General features: G+C 40.1%; 1 protein-coding gene across 1 annotated transcript; it reads left to right on the top strand.

Annotated features, from left to right (window-relative positions):
- LOC124893172 (CCR4-NOT transcription complex subunit 9-like) lies at positions 1 to 1382 on the top strand (the record flags this gene model as incomplete). The annotated part of the gene is given in 5 exon segments (XM_047404269.1): positions 1 to 74; positions 287 to 382; positions 466 to 656; positions 899 to 968; positions 1105 to 1382. Coding segments are annotated over 5 exon segments (500 nt in total), but the record flags the coding sequence as incomplete, so codon positions are not given.
- Positions 1383 to 1704: the final 322 nt, after the last annotated feature.

Genomic DNA, 1704 nt, shown 5'->3' with positions numbered 1-1704 from the left:
ATACAACAAGCGAGTCTAGACCATTTGAGTATTTGAGGCTTACAAGCCTAGGTGTCATTGGTGCTGTCGTGAAGGTAATAAGTCTAATGTATTTCTATTTCTACTTTGATTGTTAGTATAAAGATTTCATTCATGATCATATCTACTGGGAATTGCATGAGAAGGAACCCATGATTAATTATAATTTGAACAGCTAATATGCTATTTATGGTATTCTAACCTACCTTAATCAATTGTTATTCTAAATCTTTAAGGTACTTTGTTTCTTTTGATTTTCTTTGCGCAGGCAGATGACACTGACATTATCAGGGTTCTTCTTCCAACACAGATAATTCAGCGGTGCTTGCGTGCGATGCAGATGGGAAGTGAACTGTCAAAAACAGTAAGTGTTTCCCCAATGCCAGTTTCCAGTAATCCTCCCTCGACTTAAATAGATTTATGCATCTAATTAATTCATGCTGACAGGTTGCAACTTTCATTCTGCGAAGATGCCTTCTAGATAATTTATGTTTGAGTTACATCTGTACCACACCAGAATTGTTTTTTGCGGTAGTCCAAGTTTTAGGGATTATGGTTGGCGCATTGGCTGAACAACCTTCATCTATTCTGCTGAAACACATAATTAGGTGCTATCTTCGTTTGTCTTATAATCGAAGGTTAGTTTTCTGAGACTCTTCAAAAATGTTGATCGGGGCGTGCAGATCCTCAAAAATTAATGCACTTTTGAAGGATCCGACATGGGTGAAGCAACATTTTTGGAGAGTCCGACCAACATGGGTTTTCTGTATATCACCATCCCGGGTTTTACTTTCAGCTTGCTTATGTGTGATATATGACAATCCTCTTCGGGATTTCCCATTTCTGTGCGGCTAAAGGCTAGGTGCATGGCTTATGGCAGGGCATGTGATGTACTGAGGACTCATCTTCCTCTTATTCTTAGAGATACCACCTTCAGCAGTCGTCTTAGTGTACGTAATACTTGGCAATATAATAGCTCCATAAACCCCCCCCCCCCCGTTAGTGATCATGTAGCAGTCCTTTTCTGGCATTAGACCCTTGTTTTTTTCTGACCATGGGTGGTTTCGCATTGTGTTATTTTATCAGGAGGATTGTGTGACGAAGAAGTGGCTGCAGCAATTGCTTGACAACGTTGATGGGAATCGGAGGATTTGATTGTAATTCTAGTGAACTGAATTCATAAAACTCGGGACTTAAATCAGGATCTTTTGATGGATTAGTTAAGGTGCATATTTGGTGTGCATTTCTTGTACTGTACTTGGGATCTTTTATTGGAGTATTTAAGGTGCATCTTTGGAATGCATTTCTTTTCTTAAATTAGGATCTTTTGTTGTTGTATTGAAGGAAGGAGAGCCTTGGAGTAATGAGTAAAGTAGTTGTCGTGTGACTTGGAGATCACGGGGTCAAGCAGTGGAAACAGCCTCTTGCAGAAATGCAAGGTAAGGCTATGCACAATAAACCTTTGTGGTTTGGCCTTTTCCTAGAGTAACGAGTAAAGTAGTTGCCATGTGACGTGGAGGGTCACGTGTTCAAGCAGTGGGAACACCCTCTTGCAGAAATGCAAGGTAAGGCTGTGTACAATAAAACCTTGTGGTTCCGGCCTTTTTTTGATGCTTTAGTGCATCGGGCTGGCCTCTTTTTTAGGAAAGCATTTCTGTCTTCATATTTATGTTAGTGCATTATGTG

Source organism: Capsicum annuum, unplaced genomic scaffold (assembly GCF_002878395.1).
Source record: "Capsicum annuum cultivar UCD-10X-F1 unplaced genomic scaffold, UCD10Xv1.1 ctg55035, whole genome shotgun sequence".
Lineage (NCBI taxonomy): Eukaryota > Viridiplantae > Streptophyta > Magnoliopsida > Solanales > Solanaceae > Capsicum > Capsicum annuum.
Note: the sequence above shows the minus strand (reverse complement) of the source record. Positions and strands in the feature narration are given on the sequence as shown.